This window comes from Arachis ipaensis, chromosome B3, assembly GCF_059453495.1.
Source record: "Arachis ipaensis isolate K30076 ecotype BB chromosome B3, ASM5945349v1, whole genome shotgun sequence".
Taxonomy (NCBI): domain Eukaryota; kingdom Viridiplantae; phylum Streptophyta; class Magnoliopsida; order Fabales; family Fabaceae; genus Arachis; species Arachis ipaensis.
In genome coordinates, this window is record NC_142438.1 from 33050726 (window position 1) to 33072078 (window position 21353).

The 21353-nt window shown below is 40.1% G+C and overlaps 1 protein-coding gene and 1 pseudogene across 2 annotated transcripts; both read left to right on the forward strand.

Annotated features, from left to right (window-relative positions):
• Positions 1-3447: 3447 nt before the first annotated feature.
• LOC148570245 (uncharacterized) lies at positions 3448-4455 on the forward strand (annotated as a pseudogene).
• A 10261-nt stretch (positions 4456-14716) lies between these two features.
• Positions 14717-20732, forward strand: LOC107630224 (Polynucleotidyl transferase, ribonuclease H-like superfamily protein). 2 transcript variants are annotated; one of them, XM_016333308.3, is made up of 8 exons: positions 14717-15192; positions 15646-15776; positions 16365-16559; positions 16640-16752; positions 16862-16978; positions 17055-17169; positions 17272-17487; positions 19712-20732. In XM_016333308.3, the coding sequence occupies exons 1-8, from the start codon at positions 14717-14719 to the stop codon at positions 20365-20367; spliced, it is 2019 nt and encodes a 672-aa protein (XP_016188794.2). In that variant the 3' UTR covers positions 20368-20732. The 2 variants fall into 2 exon arrangements, with proteins under 2 accessions (XP_016188794.2, XP_020974304.1); XM_021118645.2 differs by having other exon boundaries at positions 14774-15192; positions 16643-16752; positions 19712-20579.
• Positions 20733-21353: the final 621 nt, after the last annotated feature.

A 21353-nucleotide genomic window follows, 5' to 3' on the forward strand; every position in this document is an offset into this window, starting at 1 on the left:
GACAGTCCGGCTACGATCTTCCTCAGAGCGTTCACGTTCCCGTCTCCTTGGCTCTCTGATGAGCCGGAGAATTCGCTCAGCTTTCCATCTTTGATGGCCTGCTCTAAGGCATCTTTGAGATCGAAGCAGTCTTGGATTTTGTGACCGAATTCCTTGTGATAATCGCAGTAAAGGCTTTTGTTGCCTCCCGTTCTTTCTTTCAATTGTCTAGGTCTGGATAGGATTCCCTTGTCTGCAATTTGTTGGTAAACTTCCACTATGGGCACCGTGAGTGGCGTGTAATTTGTGAACCTTCCTACCCATGGGGGTTGCTTGGATTGCTTGGCTAAGGTGCCGTCCCTGGGAGCTTCCTTATATCTATCGACCTGGGGGGCTTGCCGAGCTGAGGGGTTTGGGAGCTGCCGTTTGTTGGCTGCTACAACCTGACTCAGCTCCTCATCATTGATGTATTCCTTGGCCACACCTTGAATTTCCTGCATGGACCAGACGGGCTTAGTAGTGAGGTGCTTCCTAAAGTCCTCGTTTAGCATGCCTTCGTTAGGCAGAGGCTAGCGACTGAGTCTGTAAGGCCGTCGATTTCCAAGCATTAGTCGTTGAATCTGTCCAGGAACTTCTTGGTCGGCTCCCCTGGGGGTAACCCCTAGTAAGTTAATTAGGTGCTTTGCCTTGGCTATGCGTGTCGTGAACCGAGCTAGGAAGCTTTGGGAGATGTCGACAAAGGCCGTGATGGATCCTTGTGGGAGCGCGTTGAACCATCAGATCGCTGGGCCGGCCAGCGTCACCTACTCCTTCCAAGTTCATTCTTGCTTCAAAAGCTGTGAGGTGCTCTTGGGGATCCTTAGTCCCATCGTACCTCATGTCCGTCGGCTTGTCGAAGTTCTTCGGAAGCCAGACCTTGAGGATCGAGCGGTAGAAGGGAGTGGCTCCCATGATGATGGGTTTCTGTTGTTTCTTGGCTTTCCCTCTTTGGGACTCCCTGTGACTCTCGGTCCTGCCTTGGGTAGGTCAAGAGGTCGCCTGTGTATGCGCCTCGTCGCGCTTTGTTAGGCTCCTTTCTCGGCTCTCGTGTCTTCGAGAGGGGGAGCGAGTGCGGATGCGGGATCGATTGGCGTTGCCGTGGGAGTGGCTGACGTCTCCGTAGGATCGGCTCCTCGCTGCTAGCTCTCGCTCAAGGTTTCGCATTCTGTGCCTGAGCTCTTGCATGATCTTGGCACTGTCGGCCCCCGTTCATCCGAAGGGACGTCTTTCGGGGGTCTTAGTGTAGATTGGTTGGTTTGGCTGAACGGAGGATCGTAACTATTCGCCAGCACGGGCTGACGAGCTAGCCCTGCTCAGGCGGGCCCCTCCTCCTTCGCAGAGTTCCTCTGAAGTGGGGAGTCGCTCTATGTCTGCTCTAGGGTCCCCACAGACGGCGCCAATGTTCTTCACCAGATGATCTCGGGTGCTCGACAGGTCAGAAGATGGTGGAGGGATGAGGGGGCGAGACCTTGAAGTGGCTTGGAGCGGGTTCCTGGTCTAGAGGTGGAGACTGGCGAAGCTGGTGGTAGAACGGACGAGAGGGGGGTGGCCACCTACAAGGACACTCTGACGATCAAGTCAGTGTCTGTACAAAATGATAGCCAAATTAGGTAAGATGATGTGTACCTCGGGGGGAGAGCTGACCTTTCCCCTTATATACTGTGCTGGGTGGGCCCATAAATGACCTAACCCACTGGTCAGGATGTTTGTGAGTTGTCCTTGTCCACGTGGGAGGAGCAGGTTGTTTCGGACTTCGGGTCGGGGCTTCGGGTGCTACCCCGAGGATACCAACCCGACCGGTTTGCTAGGCGTGGTGTACTGGGTCGTGCAGGTGGTAAAGTCGGGCGTCGACCGGGTCGAGTGTTAAAGACTGACCCGTCGGGTTTTCCTTGTGAGGGATAGCTTGGGCCTGGGTCAGGGGTGGTGCCTCAACCCGGCGGCTAGTTGGGCTGGACTTGTAACGGTCCGTAACAGTTCCCCCAACACGCTAGTCTTGAGGTTTGGAGCTCGTGGCTAGGCGTGTTTGTCCTACTCGCCGAGACGGGATGTGTTCTTCTTCTCGGGAGTCCATTGATGGCGTTTCGTGTTTCTCACGCGTGGTCATCTCGTCTCTGATGCTGCCTCCTTGGCTTCTGTGTGGGGCATTAAATGCCCATCGTTTCATGATTTGAAATTTGCGTGAAACGACGAGTATGCCCCTGCCTTTTGGCGCTCTTCCTCGATGGTTACGCCTTTTGCCCTATTTTTGTTTTGCAACCCCCTCATAACTTCATTCTCCCTTTTCTGCTTCTTCTATTCTTTCGTACTGCTGCTGCTTCCATCTTCTTCCCTGCTTTTGCTGCTGTTTCGATTTCCTTCTTACTTCCAGTGTTCCTTCTTCCCTTTCTTCCTTCTACTTTGCGGATTCTGCATTTTCCTGGTATGTTGATTCGCAGTTTTCCTTTTGGTATTTTCTTGTGTATTTTCCTAAGCATGCCTGGGTTTTTTGCTTGGTTCTTCTTTTAGAGGGGGTGCCACTGGGTTTTCCTTAGATTTTGCTTGAGTTCTGGGTTAGTGTAGGGGTATGTAGAGGGTGATTTAGGGAGTTATAGTTTTATTTTTACTGCTTTAAGGGTTCCCGAACTCCCGTTCTGACTAAGTGGTGCCCCCGCTGTAGGTATGGCCGAGCGCCTCGTTCTTCCGAATCAGGTTCAGCGGCCGCTAGCCGATTTCGTTGATCATTATGCTTGGGTTTCTTCCAACGTGAAGGACACCCCTTCCAAGGTCACTAAGGAGGGCCTCCAAGATTTGCGCCAGGCTGGGCTCTTGTGTGGAGGTGGTCCCAAGGAAGCGTTGTATCAAGTTTATGTTCCTGCTGGTCGGGAGCGTGTTTGCCAGAAGAACCTGGAAGCTCCACAGGTTGTTGATTGGTTGTGAGTTTATGAACCCATGTTCATGACCTTGGGAGTTCGCTTACCCTTTTCCCCCTTTGTCATGGGTTTGTTAAACCGTTGTGACGTTGCTCCATCGCAACTGCACCCGAACAGTTGGGCTGCCATCCGATGCTTCGAGATGGTTTATGAATATCTGGAGCTTCCGATCTCCGTGAACGTTTTCCTTTACCTTTTCTTTCTTACGTACCCTTCTCGGCAGGGAAAGGCGAAGAAGGGGTATATGTCCTTCAGGGCCCAACAAGGTCGTAGGATCTTTGGCCTTTTTGAGGACTCCTTTCATGGTTTTAAGTCTACTTTCTTCAAGGTCAGGCCGATTGAGGGTCATCAACCCTTCAGGCTTACTGCCGAGGGGGAAAGGCGGATCCCGACTTACTAGAGCTTCGGGGCGGGATCCGATTATTTGATAAAAATATCCTATGATTGGTTAAGCCCAAAAGATCGTAACATTACCGACATCTTGTTGGCCATTTTTGGCAAGAAAAATCTTAACCCTCGTATGGTTATGGGGGACCGGGAGGCCGATCGGTCGTATGTTGGTGAGTTCTTTACTTTTTTGTATTTTTAGTGTTTACTCTTCTATTGCTCACACCTTTGCTTTTTGTTTGCAGTTTCCATGGCTGGCGGGAAGACTACCCTAGCGGACTTGATGAACCTCATCCAAGGAGGGAATGAGGGTGGTGAAGACACTTCATCGACTCCTTCGGCGAGTCAGGTCCACGAGGATGTCGGGGAAGGTAGTGGTTGGGTTGACGGGGCTGACCAAGGTAGTGGTGAAGACTACCCTGGATGACTTGAAGTCCCTCCTAAGAATGCCTCGGGGAACTCAAGTGTGGAGGCGGAGGTTCCTTTTGATGAGGAGGATCTGGGGTTTGGCGATGACGACTTGAAGGTCGTTGGCAACCCAAAGAAGAGGAAACGGGACTCTGGGAAGGCCCTTTCTGTCATGGAAAAGAACTTCGATGCTGGGGGTTTCATCGAATTTCAGTTGCTTCCTGGTACCGAAGAGTTCTTCCAGGATGCCGACCTTTCTGGGCAGGCAAGGTGGATTTATCGCAGTCTTCTTCGAGTTGCTGCTATTGCCAAGAAGGTGGAACCTGTCTTGGGAAATTATCATGTTTTGGAAGGGAAGCTTCGGAACTCCCAGAAAGACCTGACAGATTCAAGATCTCGGGAGGAGTCTCTAAAGACAAAGTTGTCTGAGCAGGAGAAGAAGGCTAAGGAGGATGCCAAAGAGATCAACAGGCTGGTGGATCGGGACCTCGCCTTGATGAAAGATTTGAATACTTCTCGTGGTAAGACTGCCGCTGCCAAGAAGAAGGCCAAGGAATTAGAGGAGCTCTCAAGACAGTTGAGGACGGGAAGATTGTTGATATCCTCAAGCCTTGAGATGGATACTTCTTTCAACTTTTGTACTCCTTGCCTTACCTTTTGTAATTTGTTTTTATCTTTGGGCCTGTTTAAGGCGCCTTTTAGTTGTAATGAACACTTTGGCATTTTATTTTGATTAGGCTGTTTTGTTATTGCTTGCTTGCTCGGGCCGTCGTGGCTTTGCCATTTTCTGTTAATGCTTGCTTGCTCGTGCCGTCGTGGCTTTGCCTTTTTTTTTTACCCGGGCCGTCGCGGCCTTTTGGTTTACCGTTTTTATGGTATTTACCGTTTTCATTGCTTGTCGCTTCGAGTTGTTTTTTGCTTTGCCTCCCTTTGGTTCCCGGGGTGATTAGTCCCAAGTTTCTGTTAGGTTGACCGTTTGTTGTTTTTCGTCGTTTTGTCGTTTTGACGTGAATCTTGCAAAAAGACAAACTTATTATATACGCATATGTAGAACTTAAAACAAAGAAATGGTGTAATACATAATAAGGTGAAGGAGATGGAGGTAAAAAAGGAATGCAAAGGAAGTCAAAGTGGAGGGGTCGAGGTCGTTAGATCGTGTGGTTGCTTCTTCTTATGAGTAGAACCTCTTTAGGTTTGCCATGTTCCATGTTCTCGGTACCTCGCTTCCTTCCAACCTCTCTAGCTTGTAGGCGCCCTTGCCGAGGACTTCTCTTACCCTGTAGGGGCCCTCCCAATTCGCGGCCAATTTTCCCTCTCCCGAGGCTGGTGGACCTATGTCGTTGTGTCGTAAGACCAAGTCACCCTCTTCGAGACTTCTTTTCAGTGTTTTGCCATTGTACCTTAGGGTTATCCTTTGCTTGATTGCTGTTTCTGTTAGATGTGCCATTTGTCTTGTTTCGTCAATCAGATCCTTTTCCACTGCCTCGCTACCCCCTCCGAGGAGTAATCTTTGGCTCGGCTCCCCGACTTCGACTAGGATGACTGCGTCGACCCCGTATGTGAGTCGGAATGGGGTTTTGCCGGTAGATGATTGGGGGGAGGTTCTATAGAACCATAAGACTGAGGCTAGCTCGTCTTCCCATGAGCCCTTCTTCCCTTCAAGTCGCTTCTTTAGCCCTTTTAGGATGACTTTGTTGGCTGCCTCTACCTGGCCGTTGGTTTGGGGGTGCTCGATTGAGGAGAACTTTTGCTTGATTCTCAGTCCTGCTAGGAATTCTTTGAACTTCTTGTCGGTGAATTGTGTCCCAATATCCGATATGATAGTTTCTGGGATTCCGAACCTGGTGACCACTTGCCTCCACATGAATTTTTGGCAATTCGCTGAAGATATGCTAGCTAGTGGTTCCGATTCTACCCACTTGGTGTAGTAATCTATGGCTACTATCTAGTATTTTACATGTCTAAGCCCAGGCGGGAACGGTCCTAGGAGGTCGACCCCCCCCCATTGGGCGAAAGGTTGGGGGCCATTATCAGGCTGAGTTCTTCAGGTGGAGCTTCATGGAAGTTGGTATTTTTCTGGAATTTTTTGCATTTTTTGACGAACTCTTGGGCGTCCAACATCATTGTGGGCCAGTAATATCCTGCTCGAATGATCTTTCTTGCCAGCGATCTTCCTCCGATGTGGTGACCACAACAGCCTCATGGACTTCGCTTAGGACGTAGTCCGTTTGGTCGGGACGTAGGCACTTGAGTAAGGGTTGGTGGAGTCCTCGTTTATACAGCTATCCTTGTATGATCACATACTTTGAAGCTTCCCTTCTGGAGTTCTGGTGGTTTGCACTTCTTTCTCATTCTCAGGAGTTTTGCCATGCTCTAAGTATCGGAGGATAGGATCTATCCAAGAGGAGGGGTTCGGTATTTGGGTTGTGCACAAGATGATTGCAGGTTCAGTTGCTAGCCCTTGGATTAAGGATCTATTTCCCGTCCTGGGCTTGGTGCTTGCTAGTTTAGAGAGGAGGTCGGCTCGGGCGTTTCTTTCTCTAGGGACATGCTGAATTATGACTTCCTCAAAGCTTTTGCATAGCTCCTTTACCTTTTCCAAGTATTTTTGTAGTAGTGCGTCCCTTGCTTGGTAGCTGCCGTTTATCTGAGAGGTGACGATCTGGGAGTCGCTACTAACTTCCACCCTTGATGCTCCGACCTCTTTGGCTAATATTAATCCTCCTATCAGGTCCTCATATTCTGCCTAGTTGTTGGAGATTGGGAAATCAAACTTGATCGATTGTTTATAAGCTACTCCTGCGAGTTCTCGAGAATGATTCCAGCCCCTCCGAACGTTTGGTTGGATGCTCCGTCAACGTGGAGTTTCCACCGTGTGTTTGGTATATCGGGAGTCTCCCCTGTGACCTTCACCAGGAAGTCCGCCATTGCTTGGGCTTTAATTGCCTGCCTGGGTTCGTACTGCAAGTCGTATTGGGACAGCTCTATTGCCCATGCCATCATTCTTCCCGCGAGGTTGGGTTTCTGGAGGACTTGCCGAATGGCCTGGTCGGTTCTGAGAATTATCACGTGCCCTTGGAAGTACTGTTTTAGTCTTCTGGATGAGGTTACTAGGGCGTAAGCCAACTTTTCCAACTTGGTATATTTCAACTCCGCCTCTTGGAGCACTGATGAACAGATTTTTTGACGGTTTAGAATTTCACAAATGAATCCTCGTTGCAAGTATAGTTTCTAAACCAATAAATAATCCTTTCATACAAAAGATTGTTTGTCACAAGTACAAACCCCTAAAATCTATAAACCAAAGTATTTAAACCTCGGGTTGTTCTCCCTAGGAATTGCAATAAAGTGTCCTTGTTATTGGTTATGAGGTATATTTGGGGGTTTTTTGAGATTTTAGACATGAAATGTAAATGGCAATGAAAATAAACTAACAACTACAAAGGTCTTGGCAAGGTTTGATGGTCAAGGATCTCTATCCCTATCGCTAACTACAACATGACAATTGGCAAGGATCAATCCCACTAAGTCATCCCCTAACTAGTAGTAAAGGAAAGTCAAGTGAGCTATATCAATCTAAGTCCATAAGTCCTACTTCTCCACCAATTTAATTAGTGAGATCTAGAGTTAATGGCTCCCAATCGTCAATTACTTGGACATTAGTAACTCAAGAGTTCCTAAGTTACCTTCCCAAGCCAAGAACACTAAAATCTACTTTAACATCCAACCAAGCATTTTATCAAACACTTGGAAGGCACAAAAGAAAAGCATAGTAAATTGACAACAAAAATAGAATCTAACAACAATTATTACAAGGAATTAACAATAACAATCAAAAGAAGCATAATTATTATGACTTACCTCTAATTGAATCGAAAGAGAATAGAAGGAACAAAAGTAGATCTATAACAAAGCATAGAAACAAAATAGAAGAGATTACAACAAAGGAATAGAAGAAGGATGATTGCAACAACAAAGAATTGAGAAGAAAAAGTAGAGGAAAGCATGAATTAAACCCTAGATCTAAGAACTAAACCTAATCCTAATCCTAATCCTAGAGAGAAGTGAGAGCTTCTCTCTCTAAAACCAACTAAAAATAATCCTAATGTGTAAAAATGAGCTAAAGGTGTGAATGATGATGATTCCCCTTCAATCCTTGGTCCTTATATGCATTTTGGTGCTAAAGTTAGTTGTAAACTGGGCCCCACGGCTCTCAGAAATCGCTGGGCACGTTTTCTATTTAAAAATCACGTGCGGCCACTGACGCGTACGCGTACAGCACGCGTGCGCGTCCCTTGAGTTTTCGCTATCCACGCGTGTGCGTACTATGCGCGTGCGCGTGGATGATTATATCCAAATCTTTGGCTTTTCCATGATTGCTCCACTTTGCATGCTTTCCTCTTCACTCATTTGATCCATTTCTAGCCCTTTTCAACCTAAAATCACTAGCAAACACATCAAGGCATCTAGTGGAATCAAAGGTGAATTAAAATCATCAAATTAGAGGTCTACAAGCATGTTTTCACACTTAAGCACAAATTAGGAGATAATCATAAAACCATGCTATTTCATTGAATAAATGTGGGTAAAAGGTCATAAAATCCCCCAAATCAAGCACAAGATAAACCCTAAATATGGGGTTTATCAACCTCCCCACACTTAAACCAAGCATGTCCTCATGCTTAAACCAAGAGAGAAACAAAGGGTATCAACATTTATTCAATGAAATCTAACTAAATGCAATCTAAGCTATATGCAACTATCTACATGAATGTAATTGCTTGGTCAAAATAAATCAATCCTCAAGAAGTATATATAGGCACAAGGGCCAAAGGTGTTAACAACCATGCCAAACCACAATTGAATTGAGCTATTAAATATTTTTACAAACTTGCATGAAGAAAGATGATCATAGGTGAAAACATGTAATTGAGCATCAAACCCTCACCGGATGTGTTTGTACTCTATTCGCTCAAGTGTTTAGGGTTGAATCACTCAATTCTCCCCTAATCATGCTTTCCAAGATTTGTTTTTCTTCTAACAATCAACATTTATTTCATGCATGCATACATATATCATGAGGTCTTTTCATTGGTTGTAATGGGGCTAGGTCAAGGTAGGATGCATATTTGGTCAAGTGGACTTGAAATTTGAATCTTTGATCAACTAAACTTCCCACCTAACCTATGACAACCTATACAATTCAAAGCTAACCTAACTACCCATTTTTCACTTTTTCACATACTCATGCATTCTCTTCTTGATTACAACTCATATGCATTGATTTTATTGAGCTTCACTTTGCTTTGGGGCATTTTGTCCCCTTTTTATTTCTTGCTTTTTCTTTATCTTTCTTTCTCTTTTTTTTTCTTTTCCATATTTTTTTCTTTTTCTTTTGTTTTTCTCATCATTTTTTTCTTTCAAACTATATACAAAAACATCAATGCATACGATCTCTACATTTAATCAATACATGAGCATGTACCCAATTCCCAATATTTTTAACAAAAATACAAAACTACCCTTTTTATTCAACCAATGTCCCAAGTTTTCCCACACTTGAATGTTACATACACTAGCCTAAGCTAATCAAAGATCCAAATAAAGGACATTTATTGTTTTTCGCTTTAAGGCTTGTAATGTCCTAAAATTTAAGAACAAGTGGGTTAATCGTAGGCTCAAAGTTGGCTAACAATGGAAGATAAGAGGTAAGGCTATTTGGGTAAGCGAGCTAAATGAAATGATGGCCTCAACATATAAATACATGAATACACAAAATAATGGACATAAAGAATCAAACAAATCAAGGATTACAATCATAGGAAGAGAACAATTTCACACAAGAAGGAAGATAAGTGGTTATAAGATATAACCACACCATTAGGCTCAAAACTCACTAGCTTGTGTTCTTAGCTCAAAAATCATGTTCCACAAAATATGAATTCATGCAAGTTTTATGAAAGGTTTTCACTCAAATCAATTAGTGCCCTAGAGATAGAAATCTTGAAAATTTTCATTATTATGACTAAGCTTATTGTGTATATATATGCAAAATTAAGAAAATGAAACTAAAAATCCTAAAAGACCTAAAATGAAATGTAAAAGTGTTGAGATTAGAAATTCGTCACCCAAAATTACCGATTGGTCAGACGACTTCCCCACACTTAAAAGTTTGCACCGTCCTCGGTGCATTCAAAGATGAGCAGGGGGTTACGGCGACTCTTCGAGTTGCTACCTTCAGCTGGTAGGTCAACCGGTGCTACGTGTTCTTTGTCTTGCTTCCGTTTTTGCTTGTGGTGCATCAATCATGAAAAATAGAAAATAACACCATAAGAACTACTTTAACTTGCTGCAGTTACAAAATAAAAACTCTTCATATATCTTGCATGCCTCTTCATATTTCTCATTCTCATCATTTCAATTTTTCTTGAAAAACTGCAGCAGTTCTGTGTCATTAAGATGAGAAAGAAAGCTGCTACCCGAAGAGGCACGTTCACTCATAAACTTTCCAGAATCCTTGAAAGTTCTCGTGCACCATCCTACACTCACATTCATATACATTCTCATACTCCTTCTCCATCTCCCTCTCCTCCTCACTCTGAACCGATGGCTCACACCAAGACTACGACACGTCGTCCCTCTTTTTCTCAGGTAGCCGAACCATCTAGTGCTCCTTCTCATCCCAGTGCTTCAAAGAGAAAACGTCAAGTGACCAAAGAAGAGCCTCGTGATCCTCCAAGATCCAAAACTAAGTCTGTTCCTCAACGTTCTCAGAGAGGTAACTCTCGCATCCCTCTTTGCTCAGTCAAATAACCCCTAAATATTAACCCTTTTGCTTTTAAATCTTACTTTGCAAACATGTCTCACTCTCATTTCAACCCTCTTCATTTTTCCTCTGCTATAAACTTTGAGTTTTATAAGAAAGTTTTTGTTCATAGTCCTTTATGCTCTACCTATCTTGCTGATTTGCCTGGTTAAGAAAAAAATGTCTTGACTTTGTGAAAAATATAGTATTCTTGGACTAGAATCATCTTTTTAAAATAGAAAAGCCTGTCTACCCTGACTTTGTCCATGAATTCTATGCTAACATGACTTATTACGATGAAAATGTTCATTCTTATGTCAAAGGGCGTGAATTAAATCTGAACAGTAAAACTATCAGTGAAGTTCTAGGGTGTTCTGATGTTGGTGTTAATGCATACACTTCGAAAAAATGGGATGAAGGATTAGGTCTCTCATACCAAGATGTCCTAGCTTCTGTTTGTAAAAATATTTCTCTCATTGATGGTCTTATTCCTACCCATAAGGCTTTAGGTCCTATCCATGCACAACTTCATCGCATTGTAAACCACATAATCCTTCCTCAAAGCGGTTCATATCAAAGGGTTTCATTTTGTGGCACATTAATATTGTATGCTATTATTATGAAAATTGAAATTTCCTTTACTTATTTGATGATGAGGCATATGTATGACTGTATAAAGAGTGATAAGAATGTGTCACTTCCTTATGGCATATTTTTAACATGTTTCTTTGATTTTTTTTTGGTGTTGACCTATCCAATGAGACACTTGAAAATCGAAACTCTTACCTAAAAGGAGGTGATGCAGTGAAACAACAAAAAAAGGACCTATCAAATCTGAAAGAGTGGTCATTGATGATGAAGAAGAAGAGCTTGTGACATTCCCCCTCACTCCATTACTGGAACATCAGCCTCTACTGGACACAAATCCCTTGTGTACGGAGTTGTAAAGGATGTTCTGCAAGAATTTGTCAATTTGTCCAATCATCTCATATCCACAAGCCAACAAGAGAGAAAGCTTGCCATTCGGAATGAAAATGCCTTGCGCAAGTTAAGAGATAGAGTTGCAGTTCTTCTGAAGTATGTAGACATCATTCATGAAGATGACACCATGACAACTGATCAAGAGGAGCCACTATATACTGAGGATGAAGGCTCAGATGCCTAGGGATGTCTCATGTTGAAGATTTTTATTTCTGTTGCACTTAGTTTTATGAGAGAATTTATTTTTAGCTACTGTTCCTTTTGTTCTCTGGATAACTGTATCCTTTAATTAAACACTTACTTCATTTGTGGTTATGTTATCTTTGGAGTCTAACCTATTTCTTGCAGGTCTAAACTGGAATACACTTCCTCCATTGATGACAAAAGGGAGAGTAGTGTAGAGGAACAGAGGAATATGGATAATTATGAGAGATTGAGACAAATGAAATTTGCTAATTGATATTATGCTTTGATGATTAAGTTACTCATGTTTAATGATATTCTCTTATATGTGTTGCTGAACTTCTGATTGTATGCCAGTATAACATGTGTGTTGTTTCTGAAGAAGACCACATTAAGGGGAGTATCTCCTATGAGAGAAAGGAGAAACAGATCATATTTGAATTGGAATCATCAAACGGAAGTCTCTAATATAAATTTGTTATTCCATTCCCTTTATTTCCATGTTAAATGATGTTTGTCATCAAGGAAGAGATTGTTGAGTTTAATAAACAATAATAACATTTTTTGTGATGAAAAACATAATTGTAAGGGTTGATAGCCCAAAAGTATTGTGATATGTCATTTAGTGTTACAGGACCAAGTATTAGTGTGCAGCCCAAAACAATAGAACCAAGCACTTAAACCCTAGCTACTTGGACTAAGCTTTCAATCCAATCCATTGCCTTGATGAAAAGAATAGCATCTAACTGATGGTGGTGTTATGGTGTGTCAGGTATGACACAAAGAAAAAAGAAAAAATCATTTTCTCATAAACACCAAAGAGGAAGAAAGGAAAAGCAAAATTCTGGTGGCTATGTCAAATCAAAATTAGAGCCGAAAGTACAATGTTCAAGTCAAGCTAAATCAGAAGAAAAAGGTAAAATATTTCCTAAACATGCAAGTTAATTACTTGTTGATTTTACCTTCCTCTCTGCACAACCATTTTGGGGTAACATAAAAAAAGTGGAGGTTACTTTAATCTGCTATGAATCAATGGCTAATATTGAAACTTGGAGCCAAAGTACTATATTAAGGATTTGGATTTGAAAAATTCATTAAGGAAGCAAGTTGCTCATCTTTCTTTTGTTGTGCTTAATTTTGATATCTAATCCCTAATTTTTTGGTTTGATGGAAGAAAAAGAAAGGGAGACTTCAGCTGGTTCAAGATTCAAGGAGTTGACTTTGGGAAGCAAACCCTAACAGTGAAAACATAACTCTATACAAAAAGGAAAATTAACTTCAATTTTGTTCAAGGAGAGTGAACCAGAGTTTGAATTTCATTGAGAGCTTCTCTACTGTTCTTGCTCAACATTTTGGACAGTGTTTCTACATCAAAAAAATATTCTACCAAATGGAGAGCTACATGTGACAGTGTTGAATCTGGTTCATCTTATAGCTTCAGAGTTGTTCTACATCATCTCTTTCATGGTTTATCTTTGAATATTCAATTTGTATGTTGTATCTTTCTTTGTTTTTATTCAGTGGTAAAAGGCATTTAAGTGAGGCATTAAGAAAAAGCCATTGGGATAAAAGATAAATAGAGGTACTTGGAGAGAAAAGCCAAGATTTATGTCTTATCTCTTTTGATTATATTTTTGTTTTATATCATGTACCTGTGAGGTATTCCTTGTTAAGTTTGGTGAGCACTTAGTGTGTTGAGAGTTTAGAAAGTGAACCTAGCTAAGTCAAGCTTAGGTAAAAGCTTGGTTTGTCCCTAATAGGATTAGGTTGAATTCTTGGAAATTGGTATATGTAATACTTGAAAAGATAGTAAAAATTCTACCACTGTTGTGGTAGAGACTGAATATAGAGCATTGCGCAAGGGCTGAACCAAGATACATGGCTGTGTTATCTTCTTCTTCCTTACTCTGATTCTATTTTCACGTGCTATGAGACAAAATAAAATTGTCTCCTGCATAATTAATCTCGCAGTCTGAATAGAAGCAAGGTTTTATTTTCTGGTTTGGGGATTAATTAATCAAATTTAAAAGAAGACCATAGATTCAACTCCCTTTTCTAGGCTATCAAGAACCTTCATTTCTGTTAATGAACATCTTTTTAGGATTGTACCATTGTTAAATTCTATTTTTTATTGGTTTTTTTTTTTTTTTTTGCTGGAACTGAAAATCGATTTTGGAGTTAGGATTTTGTTCTAGTTGATTAAATATTTTGGGATTAGAGTTTGTCACTTAAGGACTAATTTGACCAAATTTCATAAAGACATCATGCTCACTACCAATTAGGATGTAGATGGGTGTGCTGACATGTAACTTAACGTGTCACGTCAGCCTCTATTAACGCCGCCAACATGAAAAGTGACGGAAAGACTAAAATGACTAAACTAAAATCTTTGGGGAGTGGATTTGATTAAAAAAATCTTTCGATGACCAAATTAAGGATCACGTGATCTTTCAAAGACCAATTTGACTATTTACTTTTTTTAATTAATAAGGACATTTTAGTCATTTTAAATATTTTAGTATCTACTTTTTCTCAAACCAAATAAGAGATTGAGACCTGTACACTTTACACCAAGCACAATATTAAAATTTATTTTAGTCTCTGTCTTTCAATTTGTGTTTCTGAGTCTCAATTTCTCTTTCAAACGCTACCTTAGAAACTATGAAATTAACAATTACCTTTTATAATGTTGAACTTGAAAATTAAAACTAAGAGTGTGTTTGAAAAGTTTTTTTTTTAAAAAATAATTTTAATTTTATTAAAAAAATTCAATTTTAGTTTTCATTCAAATTTATAATTTAAAATAATACATAATTTTGATAGAATTGAATTCTTATTAATTTGTCTTTAACTAAAAAATTGAATATTTTTGTAAAGATATTTTAAACTTTTTTACTTTTAAAATTATAACCATGAGAATAGAATTAAAAATTAGACCAAAATAATCTGATTTATAAACAGAATAAATGTGAAAATTAAAATTTTCACTAAAATTAAAATTATTAACTTTTATTTGTTTCAAAACATGGAGAAGAATGAATTTTGTGTTTATGAACAGCTTGATACTAAGAAAAGGCTTGTAGCCTTATTTCAATTCAAGGTGGCAAAGTTCAAACTTAGTGGTACATACAAACCGAAGGTGGAAGAACCCATCGACACTATTGTGATGGTTTCACTGTTTCAGCTACTATTCTTGCAGCAGAGGCGTTCCCTTTGCACGAGCGCTTCCCCCAAACGATGGAGAGTGAAGCAGGTCAACAACTCCAACTTCCCTGAATCCCTCCAGGAGATTAAGGCGCACATCGCGCATTCCGACTTCGTGGCCGTATCCATGGAGAAGACGGGCTCCCCCGCGCCGCCCTCCTGGCACCGCCTCCTCCCATTCGACACGGTGGAAACTGCCTACCTCAAGGCCAGCCTCTCCGCCCATCGCTTCCAGCTCCTCCAGTTCGCTGTCTGCCCTTTTTCCATCTCCGACTCTAACGCCCTCGTCGCCCATCCGTTAGTTCCCTTCTGTAACTTGCTTGCAACCGCCTTCTTTCTCTTTAATTAATTAAAATAGTAAAACTGTTATTTTGGTATCCTTTTTGAATCATATCAGTGCCCAATTTTAAATTAAGGAAATATGGAAAAGTACCGAAGTTAGTAACTTACAAGGAAGAACGTTGATAGTAGTAGTATTTGAAGAACATTTAGTAGGATTGAAAAAATGAGTTATATATTGAATAAGCGCAAAATTAGAACACTGAAAAAAATATATAGTTGATTAAGATTGTGCGTTGAATTTTGATCAGGGAGTTGTGATTTGTGCGTGAATGTGAATTTGTACTTGATTAAGATTGTGTGTCTGATTCGGATAATTTTTTTTTTTCTTTTTTTGAATTTTAAATTTATGGCTCACAATGATTGAAAAGGAATTAAGAGATGAAGTTTTGGTATTTGGGTATGGTGCAGGTATAATTTCCTGTTGTTTCCCAGAGATGAGCTGAGAATGGGGATGCCCTCTTACAGTTTTTCATGCCAGCCTTCGTCCCTTGCATCTATGGCATGCCAAGGTTTTGATTTCAATGCATGCATAAATGATGGTGAGGTTCTATTGAAGTTCTTGCATTTTCGTTCTCCTGTGTGGCAATTTGAATGGCTTGTTACGGTAGGAAGAGAAAGAAAGGAAGAGCTGAGTGATAGAAGGGAAGGTGAGACAAGAGAGGAGTTGTTACCTAACTAGTACAGAAAGAGCAGAGGGAATGTGGCGGGGGAAGGAAGGCTGTGATATTAGTTATATTAGACTAACGAGGGTAAGGGCCCCTTACTGCCCAAGAGTGTGTTTTCATTTTTTGTTTTCTACTTTCTGCATCCTACCCTTGTAATCACATCCAGTTTTCTGATTTAGAGCTGAGATCCTACACTGGAATACCAGTTCTGTGATAATACAAAGAAGTTTATGATTCTCTGTGTGTTTACGATACCGGTTCTTACCATTTTTTTCCCTTCTCTTTTGGTTTTAATAGTCCACGGATAGAAAGTCCATTAACTCCATACTAGATTGTATAAAATCTCTATTGAACATGTGAATGAACAATGCTTTGCTATGCTATGTGAATTGAGGATATGCTGCCCTATTTACTTACCTTGATATCCCAATGAGCTATAATCCATTTTAATTTGTGGGACAGGCATATCATACTTGTCTCGGGTGCAAGAGTCAGTGGCCAAAATTCGTTGTGGGACTGCATTCCCTTCTTTTTGTGTGATGAAATCTTCTTCAATCTCTACTGTTGCTGATACAGTTTTTGTTGAGAGGATTAAGTCACGGATTAAACATTGGAGAAAGACATGTAAAAGCTCTGGTACAAGTGGAAACAAAGATGGTATGGCAACTTTTGCAAGATTCTTCTCACAATAACATTTTGGTTAGATCCTTTTGTTCTGTAACACTAATTTTATGCAGAAGAGCTTATAAACTCCCTTAGGAATATTGTCCGGGGCAGTGAACAATTAAGATCAAGACCTTGCTTGACTATAGATGTTTGCAGTGAACGTCAAGTGCAGCTAATTGTGGAGGTATAATGGGCTAATAAATTCTTAATTATTCCAACTTGAATAATACAATCTTCTTTAACTGACTCGTATACTTTTCTTTCTGTTCTTTTGTACTTTGGATCTTCTGCAGATGTTGGCAGAAATTTCAGATGACCTTCTTCCTTTGATAATCCCTGCAAAGAGTGGATCCACCCAGGCTATACGTGTTGTTTTGGCAAATTCAAAAGAAGATAAGGATTTCTTGGAGGTAATTAAATGATTCATCTCTATTCTTTTGCCTTGTTAAGGTCACATCATTAAGTAATAATGTTTTTACAATGCAGAGAGAGCTTCAAAATGCTGAAGAGGAGGAGACAAAGAAAATTCGTGGTTTTCGAGAGGTGATCGACTTGATTTCTGCTTCACAGAAACCTGTTATCTCCCACAATAGCCTTAATGGTGTATCTCTTAAATGGAAATTTCTCAACTTTAATTCTAGTGTACTTCCCCGGTCTATCTACTTCATTTTATAGTTTATTAACTTTCTATTGGTTTTTGTAGATTGTACACTTATTCATTCAAAATTCATTGCGCCACTTCCACCTGAAGTAGATGAATTTGTGAGCTCCATGTGCACGGTTTTCCCCAAAGTACTTGACGTAAATTATTTGATAAGGGTAATTGGAACCAAGAGAAAAGTGGCCAACATACCTAGTGCTATATCCTACTTGAATAATCATTTCTTTGCACCTGTTGATGTGAAAATTCCGGACCAAGGTCAGTTAGTCTATAACATTTTAGTCTCACATGCAACAAAAGCATGCTTATTGGATGGTTTTATCCATTTTATCTTAATAATAGTATGGAAAGTGATATGGTCATTCCTTTGCAACTTGCATGCTTGTCAAGATATATATTCATATTATCTCTTAATGGTTTTCCTCCTTTAAAGATGCATATATTTTCCTACTCCATGTTTTGCTTCGTCTTTGATTGAAACATGATTATGGGGAAGACAATAGCATTGCCATAGGGTTAAGTGTTGTTTTTCGTGTTTGTTTTGTCACCCCTTCCACCCATGGTAAGTATGTAAGCAACTTACTGAGGAAGACAAGAGGTTCATGGCTGAGTATTTATTTGATTCAATGAAATAGACCGATGCTCGTAAAGAGGAGGAATACGGCTTTTAAGGAGTAAATGAGTTAAGAAAAAAACCATAGAAATTTTCAGTTGTTGAAGATTGTTTTGGCAGAGATCTTAAACCTTTCATCCATGAGATCTTCTAGATTTTATTCTTGCTAGTGCTCATCTATATACCCTGAGATAGAGAGGGTGGTACTTCAGGTGGGACTCATTGGCTTCTTGTAATTTTTTATATTGGTCATGCTACTAGGAAAGCTACACCTAAGCTTCATTTGGTGATGCAAATGGGGAGAACAAGGATGACACAGCGTTGATTTCAACTTAAAAAATTTGGCTTGAATTTAGTAGCCAACAATGCCATCTGATGCCTCTCCAAGTTGGAGAATTCAAACTTTCTGTCTCTTAAGAACGTAATCTAATAGAAGATGGACTCCACCAGTAACTGAAAGTTCTCCTGGTGAGGCTAGAGGAGAATCATGAACTCATCTGAGTGTGGTCCTATTAATTTTGTTTCTACTGCTTTGTTTTGCATATGAAGGTTCAAACATTATACGTGATGACTTTAAAAGGGACTGTGTGATTTATTGAGTTAGCTTTGCATATGGGAGGCATTGAACCCCCTAGTTTTGTGTTTTATTCCTATATTGGGACAGTAGAGATGTTTCTGCCCCATCCTTTCTTTTTGGAGGTACTGAAATTGCTTTGAAGTCTTTCCCAATGTCTCTCTCCTTTGTATCAACTATCAAGATAGTAATCAAAAGCTACTTGTAAGTTTGGGCTTAATTGGGCTTTTGGGAAGATGGTGCGCTAAGAATGCAATAAACCCAATAACATTCAAGAGTAGTAAGGATTGATCACCATACTTCTGAAGTCAATGCTGAATTTCTTGGGCCGGATCTAAAGCTTACCATGGCTGACACTATTAGTGAGGTAATAGACCCTACTATCCTTGTCAGAAGTACCATAAAATTTTCATGGACTGTTGTAAGTGACATTATCATTGGTAGTTATTGGGAAGGCAATGTCTATATTATCACAGTCTATGGAGCACCTTGCAATAGTTTTGAGCACCTGCTTCATTTTATGGCACTTAGAAAGAAACATGCGCATCTCATGGTTGAACATTCAGTTTTAAGGATTCATAAGAAATTATCTTGTTGCTTGAGGAACCTAGGGGATGTTTACCCACCCTTGGAAGAATCCCTTTATCTTTTAGCTTTTTTTAAATATTTATGAGGGAGTGGAGTTGGGAGAACACTTTGGATACCATGTGGACTATGGAGGTAGGCTTAGCATGTGTGACTTGGATTTTCACTATCTTTGTCATCAGTTAATGGAAGTGCTAACATCAGGGGATCATGATAAGGACTTGGATAGATTGGGATGCCCAAAGCCCAACATCAAGCATTATGCACTTGCTGTTATATTCAAGGAGAATTCTTCTCTCCCCTTAACAACTAGCTTGAGTGTGGTATCCCCACTATACTTGAGGAAATGATAGTGTATCGCACCAAAGTTTGAAACCAAACTGAATTTAGAGTAACCAATGCCAATATTCACTATTTAAAGGGGCCAAAACCATTTTTAAGCTTCATTTTCTCCCCTTCTATCCCTTCATTTTGTGGGCTCATACAGGTACAGTGAGTGAAGACAAGATTTATGGATTTTGAGCACTAAGGTTTAAAGGTTATGTTATTCTGGTAGAAAGATTCATGTTTAGTACTTAACAAATTGCATACTCAATTTCTCAACTTTAAGAGGTGTTTCTTTTATCCTATTTTATATATAGATGGCTATATTAATCAGTGACTGGTAAGTGGTACCTCATTTTCTTTCATTTTCATTTTTGCTTTTATAGGTACAACAAATGAAGGCAAGAGCCATGGAATTAATGCATTAAGGCTATGCTATTTATTTATGAAACTTTGCTCAATATTGAAAGTTTCCCCATATGTTAATGAGTCCGGCAGTAAGCATTTGGCAGCTGAGCTCGAAGACTATGCCAATGTATTTCATCCATGTGCAGCAGCCGATATCCAAGAGTCACCAGTTAATGAGGATATCAGTATATGGGCCAAAAATACTAGGAAAGTTAGCATTGACAATGTGGTTTTCCTATGGGGATTCAAATTTGGGACGACGGCAGGGATGTTGAAGAGTCTACTCCATGCATCCCATGATATATTTTTGGGAGAATTCGATGTTAAATTGGTGGATAAGAGTTGTGCCATTGTTGTATTCTGGCAGCCTAGTTTATCAAAACAGTTTCTTGATGTAATGAATAGTAAAGAAGTTGATGGAGCCTTGAAGGAATTGGTATCAGATGGCATGCGAGTAACCTGTTATCAGACCTACAAGACAATATGCAGGCTAGGGTTGTGGGGGATGGATCTTGCAGAGTCATTAGAGAGCGGCTTGGGGAGTTCTCACTCCGATATGAAGGTGGATTCTGGGAGCAAATCTTCAGAGATTCATTGGTACAATGACAACATAATTAACTTCGATAATCTTTGAGTTCATTAACCTTATTGGCAGTTTTTCGTTCACTAATTGACACGTTTTTATCTGAATAATTATTTCCTCGGATGGAAACTGTAAATGTATTATATTTGCTGCTGGCATGCGTATAGAATAGAAGACACTTTTAATGTCTTCATGACAGGGTACACTAGTACTGTTTGATGATTATCCTAGTGAGATACGAGGCTTTAGGCTTTGTTGTTGTATTTATCTTGCCTTTACTTCGAGGTCTCAGGTTCTAGAATTACACCTTGACGCTTCCATTAGGTTAGGCTATTTGGATGTAGTCTTCTCTTGATTCTGCATGGTGCCGGATGTTTCTAGATTGGACACTTGTTATTCTAACTAGACTTTGTGCATGTTTGGGCGCCATTATTTTGTTAAAAAAAGATCTTTTTTCAATGAAAAAAGATCTTTTTTTATTTTTTAACGTGTTTGGTAAATTTCTAGTAGTAAAAGTAAAAGCACTAGTAAAATAAAAAAAAAGATCTTTTTTGAGAAGCTGTAATTTACATCTTTTTTTAAAAGATCTTTTTTCCTTAAAAAAAAGATGTTTTTCATGTAATAAATGAACAAAAAAGTACTTTTATACTGTTATACCCAAACATAATTGATAGATAAAAAGATCTTTTTACATGAGATATCCAAACATAAAATTACTTTTACTTTTCTATAAGATCTTTTAAAAAAAGATAACTCAAAAAAAGATCTTTTTTTAAAAGCTCACCCAAACAAGCCCTTTGACCTGGGTAAAGAATACATTATATTATCTCCAAATTGTGCATAAACAAAGAAAGAAGCATCTCAAACTCCGGTAAATCATATTTAAACGAGATCCAAACCTGTTCCTTTTGAGTTATTTTGAAAAAGGAACCAATTGACTTTGATTATCTAATTTGAACTACAATCGTACACTTTTAATGAAACAATTCAAAGATCGAAGAGGTTAAATAATATCTTTAGAAACAACTGAGGACGAG